At 28.2% G+C, this 18,219-nt stretch overlaps 9 protein-coding genes across 9 annotated transcripts; 7 read left to right on the top strand and 2 right to left on the bottom strand. All coding sequences in view use genetic code 12, as the record gives it.

Moving 5' to 3' along the window:
- Positions 1-202: 202 nt before the first annotated feature.
- KGF55_002081 (MARVEL domain-containing protein) lies at positions 203-874 on the top strand (the record flags this gene model as incomplete). The annotated part of the gene is made up of 1 exon (XM_051756725.1): positions 203-874. One exon carries the CDS (start codon positions 203-205, stop codon positions 872-874), a length of 672 nt encoding a protein of 223 aa, XP_051615069.1.
- Positions 875-1,753: 879 nt separating this feature from the next.
- Positions 1,754-2,407, top strand: KGF55_002080 (uncharacterized protein; the record flags this gene model as incomplete). Its single annotated transcript, XM_051756724.1, has 1 exon — positions 1,754-2,407. The coding sequence occupies one exon, from the start codon at positions 1,754-1,756 to the stop codon at positions 2,405-2,407; it is 654 nt and encodes a 217-aa protein (XP_051615068.1).
- Positions 2,408-4,654: 2,247 nt separating this feature from the next.
- KGF55_002079 (uncharacterized protein) lies at positions 4,655-4,891 on the top strand (the record flags this gene model as incomplete). The annotated part of the gene is made up of 1 exon (XM_051756723.1): positions 4,655-4,891. The coding sequence occupies one exon, from the start codon at positions 4,655-4,657 to the stop codon at positions 4,889-4,891; it is 237 nt and encodes a 78-aa protein (XP_051615067.1).
- Positions 4,892-5,983: 1,092 nt separating this feature from the next.
- Positions 5,984-6,604, top strand: KGF55_002078 (uncharacterized protein; the record flags this gene model as incomplete). The annotated part of the gene is made up of 1 exon (XM_051756722.1): positions 5,984-6,604. One exon carries the CDS (start codon positions 5,984-5,986, stop codon positions 6,602-6,604), a length of 621 nt encoding a protein of 206 aa, XP_051615066.1.
- A 729-nt stretch (positions 6,605-7,333) lies between these two features.
- KGF55_002077 (MARVEL domain-containing protein) lies at positions 7,334-8,089 on the top strand (the record flags this gene model as incomplete). Its single annotated transcript, XM_051756721.1, has 1 exon — positions 7,334-8,089. One exon carries the CDS (start codon positions 7,334-7,336, stop codon positions 8,087-8,089), a length of 756 nt encoding a protein of 251 aa, XP_051615065.1.
- A 209-nt stretch (positions 8,090-8,298) lies between these two features.
- PSD2 (phosphatidylserine decarboxylase 2) lies at positions 8,299-11,640 on the bottom strand (the record flags this gene model as incomplete). Its single annotated transcript, XM_051756719.1, has 1 exon — positions 8,299-11,640. One exon carries the CDS (start codon positions 11,638-11,640, stop codon positions 8,299-8,301), a length of 3,342 nt encoding a protein of 1,113 aa, XP_051615064.1.
- Positions 11,641-12,533: 893 nt separating this feature from the next.
- On the bottom strand, positions 12,534-14,138 carry SRP101 (Signal recognition particle receptor subunit alpha; the record flags this gene model as incomplete). The annotated part of the gene is made up of 1 exon (XM_051756718.1): positions 12,534-14,138. One exon carries the CDS (start codon positions 14,136-14,138, stop codon positions 12,534-12,536), a length of 1,605 nt encoding a protein of 534 aa, XP_051615063.1.
- A 160-nt stretch (positions 14,139-14,298) lies between these two features.
- TIP1 (transporter) lies at positions 14,299-15,033 on the top strand (the record flags this gene model as incomplete). The annotated part of the gene is made up of 1 exon (XM_051756717.1): positions 14,299-15,033. The coding sequence occupies one exon, from the start codon at positions 14,299-14,301 to the stop codon at positions 15,031-15,033; it is 735 nt and encodes a 244-aa protein (XP_051615062.1).
- A 131-nt stretch (positions 15,034-15,164) lies between these two features.
- MSM1 (methionine--tRNA ligase) lies at positions 15,165-16,907 on the top strand (the record flags this gene model as incomplete). The annotated part of the gene is made up of 1 exon (XM_051756716.1): positions 15,165-16,907. One exon carries the CDS (start codon positions 15,165-15,167, stop codon positions 16,905-16,907), a length of 1,743 nt encoding a protein of 580 aa, XP_051615061.1.
- Between the last annotated feature and the right edge of the window lie 1,312 nt (positions 16,908-18,219).

The raw sequence follows: 18,219 nt of genomic DNA, 5'->3' as shown, positions 1-18,219 counted from the left end.
AAACCACTATATTGAAGTATACACGAGGAAACTCCTTAATTAATTTTAGCATAAGTAATTACCCAAATTCTACTTATTTTCATTTTTTATAAATATTTATAATATTGCCTCAAAATCATTCGAAAATTTTTAAATTCATTCAATAAATTATCATTAACAACTTCAACATTCAAACAAATTTAATTAAATCAAATACTACAAAATGATTTCAGATCCTATTAAAATTGGAATAGCTTGTCTGATTAGACTTCTTCAATTTGTTTTTGGTCTTGTTCAAATGGCTTTAGGTGCAAGATCGGACGCGGTCGCTGATAGTATAGTAGTTGAATCTACTGCTAATGCCGTATGGGGAGCCTTTACAGTGATTTACGTAATTGTTACTTTTATATTAAGTTTTTTTAATAAAAGATCATTGTTATCATTTATTATTCCAGAGGCAATAATAGTTGTTTTTCAACTTACAGGATTTGCAATAGTTGCAGCTTCATATCCAACTAATTGTGACTATTATTATTGGACTGAATCAAAAATATTTTGTCAAAACTATAAACCAATTTTACCAATGGCAGTACTTAACTTTATATTATTTGTAGCTGATTTAGTATTATTTGTTATTTTCACAATTAGAGATAAAAAAGAAGGTATACCAATTTATAAAAATCAATCATTCTTAATTGGTGGTATTTTTCCAAAAAAAGATTCATTTTATGCTGCTGAAAGTGGTGCTAATACAAATTATCAAATTGAACCTCAAACTCAACAATTTGAAACTCGACAACCACAAAATAACAATATTGAAACATTTGAAAGTGCAAATAGTAAAAATGAGTATGATGAAAAAGTTAGGAGTACAACAACTACTTTAGAGGTTTAGACTAGTTCCTTTGGAGAGATAAAAGCATGCCATTTTATCATATTCTATGAATATATATATAATATAGTTTCATTTGAGTCTGTTTGATTTACTGTCTAGCTTTTTTTCAAGCTTTAATTAATATAATGCTTTACATTGATCCAACTTGTAATGAATGATTTGTGTTTCGAGTAATTTTATACCTAACGTTAAGGGGTGGTTTCTCTTGTAAAATATATTGATCATGCAAGAAATTTGAAATTTATGAGTTCAAAATCGATTTAGAACGTAGCAAAACTTTATGAAAGCAGTGCCTGGCTTATGCTTCCCAGATGTTTTTTTGAAAACTCAATTCATCCATTGAGATTTATGTGATTTGAAGTTATAGCCGTGGAATCTCACTTTCGGTTAATTTTTATGCTACCAATTTGTTATGGTTGATATCATATTTATTAGCAGTTTCGTTGATACTTTTTCTATCGTTTCCTTTAGATATCGAGTTCGATTTAATACAAAATAAAGTTTGATAGTAACATAATATAAATCATATTCCGAAATCCTAATCATAATACAACAGGAATAATTACTCATAGTAACAGATACAGCCTAATAAGAGCCGTATGAGGCTGAAACTTGTAAAATCGGATTTAAAAAGAATTACAACTCCGTATTATGTCAGAGATAATTTATGACTGACCCCTTTTTCAATTTTAAGCTCAGATGCATCAAATCTCAATAGGATCAACCATTATTCGGCACAGTTAATAGGATTGTTCATTGATATGTTCATTATACAACACCTTAAATAGTATGGATTTCATAGCATTATATAAACTTTGTTATTTCCACCAATTTTCATCTCAACAATTTTACAGAAATCATTAAGACATTATTAAAACAATGGTTTCAAATTCATCAAAAATCATCATTAGTTGTATTATTCGAATTCTTCAACTTACTTTTGCTGCAGCGCAGTTTGGTCTTGGGCTTGACGTAGTAATATATCTTGGGTACGCAAAGAAAGAAAGTACTTATAATTTCGTAATTGGTATTGTCACAATAGTTTATTTGATATCTATTTTCATTTTAAGTTTCACTAAAAAAGTTCGTATACTTGGTATAATTATAGCAGAATCTATAATTTGGTCATCTAATGTTGCTGGATTTGCATTGATTGCAAGTCTGCCAATGAAAAATTGTTCAGGTTATGATATAGCTTACCCGGGTTATTATGATATTTGCCAAAAATATCAAGCTATTTTACCAATGGGTGTATTGAATGCCGTTTTATTTGCAACAAATTTAGTTATTTTGCATATTTATGCTGAAAGAAATTGTAAAAAAGGTATTCCAACCACTAAGTCAGCCAATTATTTAACTGGAATCATTTTTCCAAATGATGAAGACATCATTCGTGATAAACATTTTGAAGATGAGGAATCAAGAGTTTGTGGTTCACGTCAAAAACAACATGACAACAAAACTAAGATTTCAGAGAGCTCAAATAGAGAAAATAAGTTTCATGAGAAGTACCTGAGCTCTTCAACTTTGTAAGATTAATATAATCTGAATTATGGTTATATTATTTCTTTAAAGTTGTTGATGACACTAAAGTATTATTATTTTAATTTTCACGATTTGTTACTATAAATATGAATGCTGAATTGTAGCTCTTACTCTCATAACTTATCAAAACTTGTCTGTTTTAGTCTCTAAATATTATTTTGAAAACAAATGTTGGCTAATTCATGTCACAATGTACAACAAAAGGCAGAGTAAGAATGTAAATTTTAATTTTACAGGCTACAATATAACGGTACCACAAACATTCGGATCTAATCCTAAATTATTCATAAGTGCTGAGTTCCTTGCTTATACAGTTCTATTGTAGTCTATACTAGTTTAATGGAAGAGTAGTTATAGGTTAATTGTGACTAGCTGTTTCAAAATTAAACTTTTATCACAGCCGCGTCTAATCTTTACTATCGTTAATACAAATATAAATAGACGAAAATGAATGATCATTCAATTTAATGAACAAAATATTGTGCTTTCACAGGGATTAAAAAGAATAAATTAAAGTTAAATTAAAGTTTATTTTTTAAAATGATGAAGCTATAACATGTATGTAATACCAGTTGTAAACGTTTAAATTAAAAATGATCTTCCCCATGTTTTCAAAGAAAAAACTTAACTATCTTTCACCGAAATCAGTCAAATTAATGTGGAACAACAAATGGTTTGATTGAATCACAAGAATTCAAATCTATATACGTCTTAATATGAAATCAAACCATACATCATTTTTGTTATTCAATTCTTTGGTAGATCTATTTAATAAAATTTAAACTTAAAAAACGAAAATGAAAATTGAAATTAAGTCTTTATGTATGACGTAATCAGTGCTTGTATTAAAAATGTAGGTTTATTTTGTTATACCTTTTCTCATACTGAAAGCATTAACACGTTTGACTTGTTCTCGAGTTACAATTATCAGTCAGTGATATTAATTTTGTAGATCATTGAGGTAACAGATCCCAATGGAGTAATTAAGTATCTGAAATGTTTTATATTTTAAAGTGATACAGCCGTGGAGAGAGGTTAAGCCTCGTTTCAGATTTCAGAAACACAAAAAAATAAAAAAAACAATTGAACCTAAAACATTTCGTAATACTTTGATTAATTAAGACCCTTCAATTGCCGATATTAATATGAAAACATCACAGTAAAGTGAGAAAAGCCTAACCTTGTTGTTAATATAGATTTATCAAATCAATTGATGACTTAGATACCAAGTATGTTTCAATACAATATTCAAACAATCGATCCTAAACATCAAATTTTCTCCACAAAAGAGAAATAGTCATTTAACAGGAAATCTAATTTAATAGCACAGAAAAGTATATTTTATTTTGTGCTATCTACCGAAACCAAGTTCTTGTCAAGTTTCATGAAGTTGGTAAATTTGATCATTCATTACAGCCAGGATACAGTTCATTCAGCTTGAATTGTGAGTTCGGTTATATAATTTAATTTGGTAAAAAGAAGCAAAATATACTCAGTCATGGAGACGTTTAAATTGATCGTGTAAACTTATATTAGCATTAGATGCATTTGACTGTTTAAGTCCTCATTTAAACTTTATTAAATCAAACTTTCAATTATAATATTAATTACACATGTATCAATATTTTATCTAAGTTTAAAATCAACAACTCGTTACTTTGGTATATAAATAAGATGTGATAAGCTCAATATAAATACAAAACCAAATAAGCTTGATTTTTCAAAATCTCATTATCAATTGGTCAAGAATTATTAATTTCAAAATTCACTACTATTTCAAATACTCATTTAATTTATGACATCTATTCAATCCAAAAAATTAATAACTTTTATCATTAGACTCTTACAATTTTGTGTTGCTGCAGCACTTTTAGGTCTTGGTCTAGATATAACAATTTGGATTATTGTTGATTATGAAATTTATTCATCATATATATTATTCAATGCAATTGTTGGATTCATAACAATAATTTATTTATTAATCATTAGTATCATTAGTTGTTCAGGTAATGCATCAATTATTGGATTAATTTTATTCGAATTTATCTTATTTGTTTTAAACCTTACTGGATTTGCTTTAATGGCTGGTAGTGTAAAATATAGCTGTTCAATTTATTCAGGTTATAGAGGATATGAAGATGTTTTAAAACTTTGTCGTGAACAACAAAGTATATTTTCAATGGCTGTTATAATACTTTTTTATTTGCTATTGATATTATTATTTATATTAGTCAAATGAGTAAAGATAAAGAACTTGGTATAGGTCATTCTGAACAAAGAAAATTCATTTGTGGTTTATTATTTTCAAATCCAATTAAAACAGAAGATGTTGGAGATGAACTTGAAGGAGTAAGATATAATGCACCAAATTTTAATAATGACACTACAACAGGACGTGGTGTTGAAGAAACATTCGTCCACGACGAAATAAACACTGGTGATAAATACAGAACAAACTCAAGCTTCAATTGAAAAAGGTCATCATTTCCATTCTATAGCTATGGTCCAAATTTAGTATTACTTTAATTCTTCTTAAAAACAAGTCATAAAATTTGTTTGCTTTGATATATCGATTCATACGTAAATATAGTTTATTTTGAATAGCTAAACAACCTCTAAACTATTAAATTGACATATTCAAGTTACGCAAATTTAAATTTTACATACTCCGACCTGATTCAAGATTCAAGGAAATCGACATTGCCTTAACCTTTAGCTTCAATGAGCAGTTTCAAAATCTATTTTATTTGTCACACAAATTTGATAGTTTTCATCACAGCCGTGTTCAATAAAAGAGCCTATGCTAAATCCATGTTGCTTGATAAGCATCCTTACATTCATTTGATAAGGAAAGTTATCAAACGAAAAATCAAAAATGAATGATACTTTTCTATTTTTATGGTGTATTAAACGTGTGTGTCAAAATATAATACCATGTTTTACACATGTTTCATTTTTGGAACAATCCAAAATTAAAAGAATAAAAATTAGTGATTTCTCCGATAATAAATTGGAATAAGCCGTTGCATTGTAATCGTCGATAACTGTTATAGAAATCTAATCGCAATCTTGATAATAGGGTCACAAAGATCTGTTTTTACCCCAGATTAAATTTAAAATTATAAATCCGTTTTCTTTTCATAAGACCGAAGAACGATTAAATATCTTAAAACAGATCTCAACACCGAGAATATATTTAATGATTATCAAACAAACTTAAACAGCCTTCAATTACCGACAATTGCATCATCAATTTTTGATAATCTTTTGAACCGAGATATGATATATAGAAGATAAGGTTCTTATCAGACTGAAGTGTTCCGTTGGTAAAATAGGTTTGATTAAAATGATATTGAAACACATGTACTTCATAATAATGGTGCTTTTAAATTCGTGAAGTTATCGGATTATCTCCAGATATTAGGTTGACTGTCAGGTCAATTATATAAACGAACATATGTTCGATTTATTTTGAGATCACCAAATTGATATTCAATAACAAATTACTTCATTTTCATATTCTTTAGATTTAAAACTACTATCGATAATTCAAATTTTTTCCACATGAATTCAATCTTAATCAAAAAAATAATTGGTTCATCACTTCGTTTGTTACAACTTTGTATTGCTGTTGTTCTTTTATGTCTCAGTATTTTTATTGCAAATTGGTATGATGAAAATTATAATATTTATGTTGGTCAATATGTGTATGCTTTTGTTGTGGGTTTAATAACAGGTCACCATCTACTTATGATTTTTGGAATGAGTCATTATGGTAAAATTTCAATGTTAAAAGTGTTGATTTCTGATTTTGGAATGCTTTTGAATAATATAATCTGTTTTGCTAAAGTTGTGAATTCAATAAAGCAAAATTGTTCAGATATCACTTATCAATATTTGGGTTCATGTAAAATGGAAAAAACTGTGTTTGCATTAGCATTGACAAATACAATTTTGTTTACAATTACATTTGCTATTTTGATTATTGGTGTCATATTTACTAATTCACCAGGCCCAGAAGGAACGTTCGTTGGTTCACTTACCTTTATAATTGATGAACAAGCAAAAAAAGAAGTTGATCTTGAACAAGCCAACACAAATTTTCAGGCATTTCAAACTGAAATGACAAGTTATCCTCAATCAGAGCTAAGTCAAGAAACTAATTTTTCGAAATTGCATGGGTAAGAAGTGTCATAATGTCTCAATACCCATGTCTCAATACCTATCGCTTAATTTTAACTTCAACCATTATTATATTTTAATTCTTGCTTTGATAGCTTATATATTTTTATAACTTATAAATAATAGTTTCTAAGAAACGCATTTATCATTCGAAACAGATTGGCCATATTCATATTCCTATCTTTACTTATAAAGCAAGAAAAAAGTCGAAGAATTACAGCTGTATGGGTATGTTTCACATTGCCAAGAGGGTTAGGGGGTAATCAATGTGATGATATCTTTCTGCTTCATACTTTGATGTTTCCATCATTAGTTACTTTCACCATTGAATCAAGTCTTGTCTTTGTTTAAATATTTGGAGATAGCTGAACTATCTTTGTTAGAAAATTTTGTAAGTTTTGCAATTGATTATCTTTTTTTGTTTACTTTACTTCATAATAAATATTGTGTATTATTTCTCTCTTTATTTAAATTAAGACAACCAAAATATTTTTAATTTTTTTACAACCACTTTTTTTATTCATACACCAACAAATTTTAACAACAATATCCCCAAATCACAAAGCGCGATAGTTTTTGATAATTGTAAAGGTTTAAAAACTCAATCCAGACATCACCTTGATCAAATTTTATCAATTTAATTCAATTGTTACAATTTAAGTGGTTTATTTATAAAATTAAAATTACATATAACACATCAAAATTAGTTGGATCAATCTTATAAATTAAAAAATGCTTTCTGTTAAAGAAAATGTTTCTATTACAATAAGAGTCTTTGAAACTGTATTTGCAATTATTTTAATTGGATTAACTGCATCAAATATTGAAAGAATTGATGATTATGTTGCAAGAATTACTTATTCTTTAGTTATTAATGTATTAGATATGATTTATTTTTCATATTATGGGTTTTTTGTACCAGTTGCAATGAATGGTGAAACTCCATCATTTCTTATTTTATTATGTGACTTTAATTTTTTTGTTTTATATTTGGCTTCATGGGGATCTTATGCTGCAAATTTCCCAACATGTGGTGATGGTAATGTTAATTGGGGTACTACTTCAGAATCAACTTGTCAAATTTATCAAACTACAATGGCTCTTACAATTGTTCAATGGGTGTTGTATGCTTTAGATTTTTCTTTGTTCTTGGGTTACAGTTATGTTCCAGAAGTTGTTAGATATGGTATTTTCCATTGTTTCGGTTTAAGTCCATTTTATTGGGGTTCTATTTTTACCAATTTCCCACCAAGAACAAGACGTAGATGCTTTGGTCTTTTTTGGAGAAAAGCTGATAGTGCTTTAAGTTCAAAAAAAGCAACTGATATGGAAGAAAATAGAGCTAGACCAAGTCAAAGAGTTGTTTCAAACGAAGCTGGTGTTTCAGAAGCTAATAATGAACCAAATAATGAACCGGTTGGGGATAGCCAAGAAGTTGTCAATTCAGCTGAAACACCTAAAACCACAGAAGCTACTGCTGCTGTATGAAATTCTGTTTTACTTCTTACTTCTTACTATTTATTAATCTAGTTTAGAATGGCATAGTTTTATCATACATCTAATATCCTCTCACTCCTTTTCAAATGTAGATCTCGAAACACTGAGTTCGTAGTAAACTGAAAGCTATAATTTATTAATTAGAGATCATTGTCAAGAGGTGATTATCAAATCTCAACTCTAATATCAGTTCTATTATTTTATCTATTGTGTTGGTCATTGGTTTCAATCGAACCTTCTTCATCAAAATCATCAAATTCATCATCTTCATCATCGTCTTCTTCATCAAAACCTTCATCAACAACATCCCTCTCGAGTTTTTCATCATTTATATCAAAGTATGATTCAGCTTCATCATTGTCTGATTCCAATTGGATTTTACTTGCTTCCCAATTACTAAGTTGATGTTTATCTTTTAAGTCCCCACCAGTTAAAATTCTAATCAAATCTAATTTCTTGGAATGAGATAATTTGTTAAATTCACTATGATCTCTTCTATATTCATCGGTTTCAGGAGAATGGCCTATAGATTGACCAACTCTAACTAATGTTTCTATAGAAGATTTTGAATTTGATGAAATATCTGAGTCTAATACAAATTTGTTTTTGTTAAATAATAAGATTATTGTTGAACCTCCAAACTTAAAATATCCAATTTCATCACCTCTTTTAATTTTATCACCTGGTTTTACTGTTAAAACTATCGAACCAACCATCATAGCTCCAACAGCTATCATTAATACTGTTCCAAATTCTTCAGTATGTATGGGGATTATACTTCTTATATTTTCTCCAAACACATCTAATTCACTTCGAATAGCTATTGGATTTACTGTATAATATTCACCATTAATATGTTTAATCTCTCCAATTGTTCCACTAATAGGTGAATGAAATCTATGATAGTCTTGAGGAGCTAATCTGAAAACTCCAATCGATAAATCTTCAGCTTTAAATGGTATATTTGAGTTATCTTGTAAATCACCATTAAATAGCTTAGCAATTGTAAAGTTTCTACCTTTTATCCATAATTCGGTTGCTTCATCAACAGAACTAAATGCAACACATCGACAGTCAGCAGGAGATGATACAATCTTATCATTTTTCTCATCTTCTATTAATCTTGCATTAGGTTTTAATTTTCTGTAAAAAAACTCATTAAAAGTTGGATAATCATTAGGATTTTCAATCAAACAATCGGATAGATTTAATTTATGGAATTTAATAAATGATTCAATATCAGCTTTTGATTTTGAAGAATCAAATTTTTTACCTTGTTTTATACTTAGACTTCTTAATAAAATTCTAACTCTTTTTGACTTTGCTTTATCTAATCCTTTATACAAAAGTCTGATACCCAAACGTACATACACACTCATTTTCTCCTCTAATATCAAACCCGTGAGTCTATCTTGTACCAAAATGTTGGCAGAATTTCCACCTAATTTGTATTTTCCGTACGTTAATTTGATCAATGCTTTTGAATACCACTTTTTAGTAGCTTGTCTAGGACTGACATATGAAGAAACCAACAATTTATTAACAATACTCCAGTCCTTTGATGCACATATAGCGAAATGAGTAACTATATCAATATCTTGTTTTCTTGAAAATCGCTTTTGTAAACAAATGGGACATTTTTCAAAAACAAAAATTTTGTTGGAACTTTGATCATTTAGGCTCATATGAATTTCCAATTGTTCAATAATTTCATCATAAGTTATTAAATCCTCTGTGTCTTTGTTTAAGTTTTTATAAAATGTAGTAACTAGTTCATCACTATTTGTAGTTCCTAATGCATCAAGTAATGATACCAATTCTAAGAAATCATAAGTGTTAGTTTCATCATATTCTATATCATACTGTTTTAATAAAACTCTCCAAAATTGTTTTCTTAATTCATCGTATGTCTCAAATCTAACTCTAATTTTTAACTTCGGTGCATACTTGACAATATATTTTTGATCATGAAGGTCTAAACTTAATGACATCACTCTAAATTTTGAAATATCTACAGTGGATTCGGTAATTTTCTTCCTAGTTGAAAACTTCTTTTTCCTTACAGATTGAACTATGTTATCATCCTCTAATATCTTCACATTTGAGTTTGAAGGAGATTCATTATCTCCTGTGGTAAAACCAGAATCTAAATCAAAACTTAACTCAGAATCGTTTCTACTCATCATTGTTGGTTGTGCGGTAGCATACTCAGTCAAGTCTCTCAATGGTAATTCAATATCGGCTACTTGATCATGAAAGGAAAATTGATCTTTATCTAAAACGGAAAATTGAATATTATAATTGTTTTCATGTGGTAAAATTTCAAAAGCTACTCTTTCATTAAATATTGGATTTAATGTATGTCTTTTCCAACTAGTACGAAACGTTTTTTTACCAAATGTTACAACGACAAATGGATCCATATCAAAGGTGGTTCTGGTGAAATTCTTGATTGGTGGTAAATCTTCGCATGATACTATTTCAATGAAAACTACTCCTAAAACTTTTCTTGAACCCATTTCAAATTTATTTTCTGTGGTCAATTTTTTAATATTCATTTTTCTTTTAAATCTTGATCTCTTTTCTTCTGATCGACCATCAGTATCACTTATTCCTTCAGAAGATATAAACGAAGATTGTTCAGACATTGAACTTGCATCACCATTAGGACTATTATTGATAACATTTAGAAATCTTTTGTTGGATATCATTTCATCGCTCATAGTGGATGCTGTATCACCATTACTTTTTGATTGTCTAGTAGCTAATGATTCCAAATCGGACAAATCTACCAAAACATCATCATAAAATCCTTGTTCATTAGGTCTTAAAGTTTTAAAATTTTGCTCATCTGAATTATCAATTAAACTATTTAACCATTTTTTAAATTGAAGCTCCGTTTCATTAACTTTTAAATTCTTTAATTTGTCAACTAAACTTTCCTTTTGTTTGAATTTTGATTTTCTTTTCTTAGTAATCAACTCAAATGATAATAATAGTGATCCCGTTACAAAAGAATGTACTGTGGCATTAGAATTTAACTTATACCATTTCAATTCTGTTTTTTCAATAAATTTATCATTATTTATAAATAGATCTTTTATTCCCAATCTTAACTCACCTAAATAGTTCTTATATCGTTTATGTTTGTCCCATACTGAAAGTACCAATAATTGATTCATATCACCAGTTTTTAAAGGTATAATGATTTCGTCATCCCAACTTGGTTGGTTTGTATGAGTTTTTTTACAAGTAGAACCTTTAAAAGTATTCATCTTGGCGATTAATACTGGATTGGTGTATTTATGACTTCTTTTTGAATCTTCATCTTCTTTAGATGTCGGTACTAAATCTGCTGCTCGAAATGCGTTTATTTTAAGGTATAGTTTAAATGGAGATGTTGATGAAGTAGATTTATGATTGTTTATATTATTATTCGAATTTACTAATGAAGAATTCGATTTCGATCCACCAGAATTTGAATTTGATACGGATATGGATGGAGTAGAACTTGATGTCGTTGATGTTTCATTAACTCTCATATTGAGTAGTGCTCTTCCTGAGTAGTGCTCTTTCCTTGTTTTCTCCCTGAGCTGAAGCTACGAGTCTATTCCTGGTGAATTTGATTAGTATGAAATGTGGTAATAATTTTTGGACGTTTTAATTAGTATGTTTAAATCATTAGTTGATCAATATTTTAAGGCTTGTATTTTAGATTAGAGATTTGAAAATTCAAAAATGTCTTAGCCGCAATACATTAATTACCGAGAATAGTTATGAAATTGTAAATTTTTGTTACGTTATTTTGGTTTCACATTTTAATGCAAGGCTTATATTAGGTATAAACGTATAAACGTTCAAAAAGATCAGTAACATGCTAGTTCCAATTAATTAATACTTCAAGTATGAGTTGCTGGAACTATTAGTACAAGTTTGTAACTACAAAGTCTTGTATAGAGGAAAAAAAGCAAAGTTTAGTATTAAACGTTTCTTCAAGCCTAATGAGTTATTAGGACTTTCCAAGTTCTATAAACTCTAACAAAATGTCACTGGTATAATCAGTATAGCATCAAATAACTCTTCGACCAAACTGTTGGCTCAACGGAAATCTCACAACCCCGCCAATTGCGGAAAAATTTGATTTCATCATCATATACTAATATACGTATTACGCTACGAACTCAATTAAACCTAAAAAGTATTCAAGACATGATCAATATACAATTAGTCATATTGGAAGAATGAACTCAAATTGATAGATGCGACTCACACTTATTCTCAGCAATGATACTCTATATAAAGTGAAAAAAAAACTCCGATCACACAGCTACCATTTGTCGTTTCAGAAATTTAACTGTTCTCGTAATCTAAGAAGGTAGGGATTCAAATTGGTATTTTCATTATATCATGCTATGAGATCTACACAGCTTGCTTACTATTTTGTCAACATTGAAACAACTTGCTTCACACTCAACCTTTTAATATCAGTGTAAGTTTGTCCCGTACCAACAAATAAAATTGGAACTTTTGTAGCCATAACCATATTAATCATTGTACCAACTAAATCACCAACAGTATCAACTTTTGAAATAATAAAAAAATCCAAATTTCTTCTATTACCAAATGCATTATTAAAATTAATTGCTTGTTCAACTGAATCTGTACCAACTAAAGCTTCACCAACCATAATAATTTTATTAGGATTTGCTGCGTCACCAAATTTTTTTAATGGAGCCATTAATTTAGCATTTGAATGAGTTCTACCAGCAGTGTCAATTAATACTACATCATAATGATTCTCTGATGCATATGCAATAGCAGATTTAGCAGTTTGAACAACATGATCACCACTACCATAACCTTTTTCAAATAATTCAATTTTTGATTTATTTGATAATTCTGAATTTAAATTATTCAAATTATTTACATGAACTTTTAATTGTTCAACTGCACCTGATCTAAAGGTATCACATGCACAAATTAAAACATTTAAATTATTTTGTAAGAACCAATATGCTAATTTAGCTAAATTAGTTGATTTTCCAACTCCATTTACTCCAACTACTGATATAACATATGGACGTCCCGTGTTATTACGCTTTATTTCATATAATAAATCAGTTGACACATTAGGAGTTAATACTTTGGTTAATTCATCGACTAGCGTTTCTTTATAAATTTTCATAGTTACTTTCTTTCCAGATAATCTTGATTTTATTTTATCAATTATTAATTTTGAAGTGCTAGGTGCTATATTTTTTGACATTAATTGATCATTGAATTTTTTAGATACTTCATCAACATCAATAGCTCCACCAAAGTATGATCCTATTCGTCCAAAAAAACCAGTTGGAGCTTTTGTTTCTTCTTCTTCTTCGTCATCTGATTCATTTAGTATTTCATTTAATTCTCTTACTAACACAAATTCATCTTCTTTTTCAAACGCAGATTCTTCGTTTACTTTATATTCATTCTTACCATTCGTCGGTATGCTTGTAGAATCTTTAAATGTTGAGTAATCTAATGATTCACCTTCTGTATATTCAATCATTTCTCCACCGTTGTCCCATTTTCGCATTTTTTTAGATGATAATTGTTTTTGCATTGATGGTTGTTTTTTGGGAGCTGTGTTTTCTGTGGTTAATGCTGATGTGGGTGGAGTTGGAGTTGTTTCTTTAGACTCAGTTGTTTTCAATTTGATTAAATTGTTAAATTGTAAATCAACTAAACTCTTTAGTTTTTCTAATTCTTCATTTTCTTCTAACTTCTTGAACGTCTTGTATATTCCAACTAATGTTTGCCTTATCTTCTCACTATTAATGGTAGAAATAGCATCAAAATAAATAGCTACAAAAATATCTTCTTTATTATAACAATAAAATCGTTTATGACTGATGGTTTGAGTTGTAAAATTTTGATCTAAATCAATTTGAGTTTCATTGACAATATTGGATATGAACTCATTGAATGGGTATATTTTGTTGTTTAATTGATATTCTATCAAACCTGACGGTCTGAATATGATTAATGATTGTGACATAGGGTGAAGAGTTGATCAATTATTCAATGGTTTTATCACTTAAAGTGAATACGATTTTACGCAAACGAAAATGTTTTGATCGCAATAAAATAGAAAGAAAATAAAAAATAGACTTATGATCTTTACCACATACATTTAACAACATATATAAAAGACAAAAATGGCATATTATCAACAACAAATGAACAATCCGCAGAACATGCAGTTCTATCAATCAAACTACTCATATCAACAAGCACAGCCTCAACCGTCAATGGGTTCAATGGATACAGGGTTTAATAACGATGTAACTGGAACTATTGGAGGAGAATTAAAACCAGGATTATTAGCTGCATTTGGAACTCTGGGATATCCAGGTGAACCACCATTACTAGAAGAATTGGGTATTAATTTTCAACATATCAAATCAAAAACTTTAGTTGTATTAAATCCATTAAATAAAGATATACCCAGTGATATAATGAGTGATTCTGATTTAGCAGGTCCCATATTATTCGTATTATTATTTGGTACATTACTACTTCTAGCAGGTAAAATTCAATTTGGTTATATATATGGAGTTGGTTTATTTGGAATAATAAGTCTACATTATTTATTTAAATTTATGAGTAATGAAACTCAAATTGATTTAATTCGTTCTGCATCAGTTATTGGATATTGTTTATTACCATTAGTTTTAATAAGTGTATTAGGAGTAGTTACAAATTTAGATAATTTGGTTGGTTATATATTAAGTGCAATTGCTGTTTTATGGTGTACATATTCTGCTAGTGGATTTTTTGTATCGGTATTGAAATTGCATAATGTTAGACCATTGATAGCATATCCATTATGTATGTTTTACACTGTCTTTGCATTAATGGCTATATTTGTTGAAAAAACAGAAATTAAATAGATGATGTACATAGCTTAGTTTTAATGCATACAAAATACGTTAAATTTGATTCTCGTAAATGTGTTACTGAAAAATGTAAGTTTCAAATTTATTTAAATAGCTAAAATCATCAACATATCTCCACCAACACAATGACCCTACGGTATTCCTTAATCAAAAGGTTTAACCAGACAAAGCCATTCTATGTCACAACACCAATCTTTTACGTCAATGCGTCTCCACACCTTGGTCATTTATATTCAATGCTAATAGCAGATACACGAAGTAGATGGGAAAAATTAAATCCGAAAAATTCATCATATATGTTAACAGGTACTGATGAACATGGATTGAAAATACAGACAGTTGCAGAAAAACAAGGGATTGATCCTAAATTATTATGTGATCAAGTTTCTAAAAATTTCAAAGATTTAAGTAACAAATTTAATATTGATTATGATAGATTTATAAGAACTACTGATCAAGATCATATAAAAGTAACTCATTATTTTTGGAATATCATGAAAGAGAAAGGATTAATTGAAAAGGGGTCACATAGTGGTTGGTATTGTGTTAGTGATGAAACATTTTATCCTGAGGCAAATACAGAAGAAATTGAAAAAAATGGTAAAACCATACGAATATCTTCAGAAACTAAGAATGAAGTAATATATCAAGAAGAAACAAATTATTTTTTTAAATTATCAGCATTTCAAGATCAATTAATCAAGTATTTAAAAGAAAATCCAAATTTCATAAAACCAACTCATAGGTATAAATTCATATTAAATGAATTAATGACTACAAAATTACCTGATCTTTCAATTTCAAGACCTTCATCAAGATTAAAATGGAGTATAGAAGTTCCAAATGACTCAACTCAAAAAATATATGTTTGGTTTGATGCATTATTAAATTATCTTACTGCGACTGGTTTCCCCAATGGGTTTGAACAAGATTCAAAATATGTTACTCCTAAAAATAATTTATGGCCAGCAACACATATTATAGGAAAAGATATTATTAGATTTCATTGTATATATTGGCCAATTTTTTTATTAGCAGCAGGGATAGAATTACCAAAACAAATTATAGTTCATTCACATTGGTTATGTGAAGGTTTTAAAATGAGTAAAAGTTTAGGAAATGTAGTTGATCCAATTGAAATGAGTGAATTTTATGGAATTGATTCAATTAGATTTTTTTTAATTGAAAATTCAAATATTGATGATGATTGTAAATTTAGTGAAAATTTATTAGAAAGATCAAGAGATTCATTATTAGGAAAATATTGTAATTTATTATCAAGAATTGGTGGAATTAATTTTAATATTGAAGAATCTGTACAATATTATAAAAATAGTCAATTTAATGATATTAAAACATTTATTAAAAATAATAGTATTAAAAAAGAAATTGTACCAACAATATTACAAATATCTAATGAATTACAAGAAAATCTTAATAACTTATATGATAACATGAATCAAAAAATAATCGAATTTGATTATATACGTGCAATTCAATTATGGTGGCAAGTTATAAATCAAGCAAATCAATTATTTCAAATTTCAGAACCTTGGTTATATGTAAAAGCTTTAAATTCAAATACAAATCATCAATCTAGCAGGCTAGATCCAGAAATGATTAAAAATTATAAAAAATTAATTAATTATTATGTTTATTTATGTTCTGAAACAATTAGAATCTCATCAATTTTAATTCAACCAATTATTCCAAGTTTATCAAATGATATATTGAATAGATTAAATGTTGAACCAAGCAAAAGAAATTCAAATTTTGTTAAAATTGGGAAAGATTTGAACTATGGTAAAGATGCTAATTCAAAAATTCATAAATTACCTTTACAAAAATTAAAGTCTCGTATAAAGTAGAGTCATGTATATAGAATAAATACTTGCATTGTATATAACGTAAATGTTATTACACACTTGAATCTTCGATGATTCTTAGATTGAGTATTTTTTACCAAATAGATTCAAAACCGGAAAAATACAAAAAGATTTTCCGAGGAAAAATATGTCTATTTTCTGAAAACAATTTTAGCTTCTTTAAAATCAAATATTGTTATAATTAAAATATAATGAAAGGGTGTAAGCTGTATTGCTTGTTTACGTTAATGTTTCGCTAACGAATGAGAGAATCCTATTTATACCAAATGCCTTACTATTTGGGTAATACTCCTATTTTCTTGTAACTGAATCAAATGAAAATTTGCATCTAAGACAAATGAAAATTTACGTCAATGCAAATTAAAAAAAAAAAAATTCTTACTATATTTGACCTTTGTTTCAAACTCAAGTTGAGTAAATAGTAGGATCTGCATTTGAAATCACCAATAAATAGTTTCTTGGATTTGATAATTTTTGTTACCAATGTTTACTTTTGTGAAGTGATACAATGTTGGTCTGTTAGTCTCATCACATCTAAAAATACGCCTTGTAATCAAAAAGACTACAGGTGTAATTTAAATTTCTAGTAGCTATTGTCTCATATTTTAAGAAAAATATCATTTTCGCCATCTATTTGATGTTAATGTCTCACATTGAAAATTTTTTTGACTTTAAAATTGATTTTTGCAACTTCTTTTTTGAGCAAATAAGATCAAATTGTTCAATCGAATGGCATATTAGTTTCCATGAACTACAAAAAGGTTCAAGTTGAATTATTTATCGACATATTCTGTTCGATGAGTAACCAAGGCTTGTATATAAACAATAATTTTCATGATTGTTATAATAATTCCTTTTGTTTCACTTTAGATAAAAAGCCGTTAGATATGGTTAGAAACATAAAAATTTAAGCGACTCTACATATATCAGGTTCATTACCAATTATAAAAAATTTTACTCACTTAAAATTTAAGTCATATACTTAGCGGTAATAAGGTAATAATGTCTGAGCTTTAATTAGGTTATTAATAGAAACTAGTAGTTGGTTATTTCATCTCTCTAGAGGGTACTTGACAATACTAAAGGATTAAATAAAGAATGAGAAAAGCTCTAGCAAAAAGTCTTCAAAACTAATACAATATTAAACATCCAATTCCAAGTTAATGATTTGAAATGTCTCACTACTTACATGATAATCAAGGTTATTAGTTGTAAGCCGCAGAGCACTGCAAGTGTATTTTATAGTTCTGAATTTGGAAATTCTATCCAAAATTACCCACCTTTCAATTCGGTC

Source organism: Candida pseudojiufengensis (assembly GCF_024610245.1).
Source record: "Candida pseudojiufengensis strain CBS 10847 chromosome Unknown scaffold7, whole genome shotgun sequence".
Lineage (NCBI taxonomy): Eukaryota > Fungi > Ascomycota > Pichiomycetes > Serinales > Debaryomycetaceae > Lodderomyces > Lodderomyces pseudojiufengensis.
Note: the sequence above shows the minus strand (reverse complement) of the source record. Positions and strands in the feature narration are given on the sequence as shown.